This window comes from Lycium ferocissimum, unplaced genomic scaffold (assembly GCF_029784015.1).
Source record: "Lycium ferocissimum isolate CSIRO_LF1 unplaced genomic scaffold, AGI_CSIRO_Lferr_CH_V1 ctg13761, whole genome shotgun sequence".
In the NCBI taxonomy this organism is placed as follows: Eukaryota; Viridiplantae; Streptophyta; class Magnoliopsida; order Solanales; family Solanaceae; genus Lycium; species Lycium ferocissimum.
Genome location: NW_026715060.1, coordinates 1 through 3,645, shown reverse-complemented (window position 1 = coordinate 3,645; position 3,645 = coordinate 1). Strand labels below are relative to the sequence as shown.

The 3,645-nt window shown below is 35.9% G+C and overlaps 1 protein-coding gene across 1 annotated transcript; it reads left to right on the top strand.

The window, feature by feature from the left end:
* Nucleotides 1-1,668: 1,668 nt before the first annotated feature.
* Nucleotides 1,669-3,593, top strand: LOC132042163 (uncharacterized). The gene is made up of 2 exons (XM_059432782.1): nt 1,669-3,076; nt 3,303-3,593. Exons 1-2 carry the CDS (start codon nt 1,820-1,822, stop codon nt 3,579-3,581), a joined length of 1,536 nt encoding a protein of 511 aa, XP_059288765.1. The 5' UTR covers nt 1,669-1,819; the 3' UTR covers nt 3,582-3,593.
* The last annotated feature ends 52 nt before the right edge of the window (nt 3,594-3,645 follow it).

Below are 3,645 nucleotides of genomic sequence, written 5' to 3'. Positions count from 1 at the left end.
ACTAAAGATATAACTTGTGTTTCAAATATTACTTTGGTCCTAGTAAGATACAACTATCTAGTTAAGATATTTTTTTAAGAAAATAACAAAATGTGAGATGAGAGATTGCATTGTACTAGAGTAAAAATGTACCTCCGAATGTGAGTTTCCATTAAATCTTTTTTGTGTTCATAATTTTCGTTAAATCAAGCAGCCATAATATGTTAAATATTTGATATAGAGACCAAAAGTGCTAACTTTTATAAATTTAAAGGATCAAAATTGCTCAAGAGTATATTTAAAGGACTATTTTAAACTTAACCCAAAATATAAAGGACTATTTTTGTCATTTGAGAGAGACATAATGGTTCTTTTTCAATAAATTGTTTACATTTGAATTTGGGTAGACATGCCATGTGATGAGTCTTTTTCAATTTTTGTCATTTTCTCCATATGAGAGTGACATATTTTTTTTTTTTTAACAATTATTCACATCTAAATTTGATCAGACATGTCATATGATGGGTCTTTTTAAAACCATTGACCTAATCATTGAAGACTTTTAATCTCTTGAAACACGATATTATAATTATCACTGAATATTAATGTAACCGAGCTCCAATATAAGAATCGGACACCGGGTGAAAACCCCCCAAAAAAACTATGTAATAATGTAACTTGATGGATCAAAGGTCACTGTCACGTTATACTATTCAAATCCCTAGTTCATAGCATTTTATTGAAAAAAGGCTCATTTTTTGAAAACTTAGAGGGCCAAAACTGTTCCACAAAATATTTAAGAGATCATTTTGAATCTACCCCAAACGTAAGGGACCAATTTGTAATTTTCTCATATAACTTGTGAAAAAAAAATGATATTATAAACGCCTCCGAGTTTGTGATGCTCACTTGCCTGAGGTGGGTGACACATCAATGTTCACATCAGATTTTCTTTGAAAAATAATAAATATTTAATTTCTCTTTGTTGCGTAGACTTGGGGCCTTTTGTCCAAGTGCTACTCAATTTTGACTCGTCTGCTTTGTAAATATTATATTTTGGTAATAAAATTTCCAGCTACCAAAAAAAAAAAAAAAAAATCTTTATTCTAATTTATGTGATACACTTTTTCTTTTTAGTCTGCTCTAAAAAAATGATACTTTACTATATATGTAGAAATAATTTAATTACCCTTAATTAAACGAGTTATAGTCACACAAGTATTTATGAGTTGTTTTAGATCACAGGTTTCAAAAATCTTCTTTTCTTTCTTAAACTTTCTGTCTAGTCAAACTATACCACATAAATTGAGATAGAGAGAGTTATTGTTTCACACCATATAAAATTTTCTAATTTCGTTTCTATTTTTCACTCCACCATCTACTCCATTTTTCCTCCAACAAAAACGCCACTTCAATGTCTTTTCTATTCCTTCATTTCTACCATTTTTTCAGCAATTGAAGTTGAAGATGAAAAATTGAGTATTTTACCAAGTTTAGCTCCTCTGCTTGTGCAAGCAATTAAAATCCCTTCCGATTAAGAACGGGCTCCTTTACCCTTTTCTTTTTATTCTTTCTTTTTAACTTTCTTTTTCAGTTAAAAATCATTACACTCAATCCCTTTATTTGCCTGTCTTACATACACGCACTTTGTCTAATTTGGTTAAGTTAGTGGCACATAAGTTTGGTCAATAATTATAGGGGTTTAAAAGAGTAGACTAGATCAAGTTAAAAGTGTGTGGATGAAATTCCATGATAACAAACTGGAACAAGTACAAAGGTACACTCTGCATAAAAAGGCAGTGAAACATTGATTTAGCATAAGAGAAATTCCCATTTGTGAATGCACTCTCTCGACTCTCATCAATACTACTCTACTGTAAACAAGTTGACTCAGTTTGAGATGGAGGCGATTCTGGGACCTGACTCGGAGCCATTTGAAACCTTTATCTCCAATCTCTCTCGGTCGGAGGTCGAGTCAACAGCGGAGATGATGAAGCAGAGAGATCCAAACGCGCTTGCTTTTAAAACAGTTAACTTTCTCAGCTCTTTCCATGTCGACGAAATCGATTCTCGCGAGAAGTGTGCTGACCTCCTTGGGAGGTTGCTCGTTGATGATGACTTATCCACTTGGCGCAATCTAAGCATCTCCACTCAATCTGCCATCAAATCTTTCCTTCTTAATCCTATCATCAATTTTGAAGAATCAAAATTCATCACCAAAGTGCGCCGTGATACCATTTACAGGTTAGCTGCTTCACTTCTCCCAGACAACAACTGGCCTGAATTATTGCCATTCTTGTATCAATGCCTCACTGATTCCGCTTCAAACAATTACCTCAAAGGGTTAGCTTTCCATATATTTGCTGAACTAGCCGAGGACATAGGTGAAACAATAGTAGTCCCTTCTGCAAAGACTTTGCACTCACGATTCCGTAATACACTGAATGATGATACCCTTGATCTAGATGTGAGGATCGCAGCCGTGAGCGCTGTGATCAAATTCATTCAGTGTATGCCGAGTTCAAATGAGAAGGAGCGCTTTCAGGATTTGTTGCCCGGAATGATGATGACGTTGACTAATGCATATTTGAGCAAAGGTGAGGTTGCAGACGAGCAGGTCCTGAAACATTTTATAGAGTTGGCCAAGAATGAGCCTAGGTTCTTTAGAAGTCAGCTAGTAGATGTGGTATCCACCATGTTTGAGATAACAGAGGCTGAGAGTTTGGAAGACAGGACGAGGCATTTAGCAGTTGAATTTTTGATAACTTTGGTTGAGGCGAAGAAGAGGGCCCCAGGAATGATGAAGAGGGTGCCCTTGTTTATTAGCAGATGTTTCGCATTGTTATTGAAGTTATTACTAGATATTACGGATGACCCTGCTTGGCATAGTGCCGACACCTTGTTTGATGTGATAGGACCAACAAGTAACTTCCGTGTTGGTAGGAAGTGTTTAGACCGGTTTTCTCTTGCATTAGGAGGTAAGTCTATTGCTCATGTTGCCATAGAGCAACTGTCTGCTTACTCGGATGCGCCAGAATGGGAGAAGCGCCATGCAGCTCTGATTGCACTTGCTTATATTGCTGAAGGCTGCTCAAAGGTATAGCGATTGTCTTACTTGTGGATTAATTATGGCTATGGTTTCATTATAACGCATATTATTTCAACTTGTAGCATTTAAGAGGTGCAATTAGTGGCAAACTGCCTAAATTTATAAGATAGTTTGCCCATACTCTCCTATTGTATATTTTAAAGCTCATCTCTTTGATTTATTTATTTTTGGATTTAGTGATTACCTTGAATTAATGGCTTCTTTCCTCTTATAGGTGATGATCAAGAATTTGGAGCAGCTGGTGACTATTGTTCTCAATTGTTTCCAAGATCCTCATCCTCGAGTTAGATGGGCAGCTTGCTGTGCAATTTTGCGGTTTTTGTATGACTTCTCTCCGCATTTTCAAGAAAATTACCATAACCAAGTATTCCTTGCATTAGCTGCAGCTATGGATGATTCTTATCCACGAGTGCAGGTTTGTCCTACCATCTATGAGTGCTGCAAGTTTCCTAAAAAGCAATTGCAAGCTAAAACAAGATTAGATTATCATTGATACATGAAACAACCAGCCATAAGAGCTCTAGTACTGTGCTTTTGGAGCTCTAGTAGTACAGTTG

Bases quoted from the DNA above. Each gene is read 5' to 3' on its own strand.
- LOC132042163 (XM_059432782.1), top strand. From the start codon at position 1,820: ATGCACTCTCTCGACTCTCATCAATACTACTCTACTGTAAACAAGTTG. The intron at 3,077-3,302 runs GTATAGCGATTG...TTCCTCTTATAG, and splicing joins TTGCTGAAGGCTGCTCAAAG to GTGATGATCAAGAATTTGGA.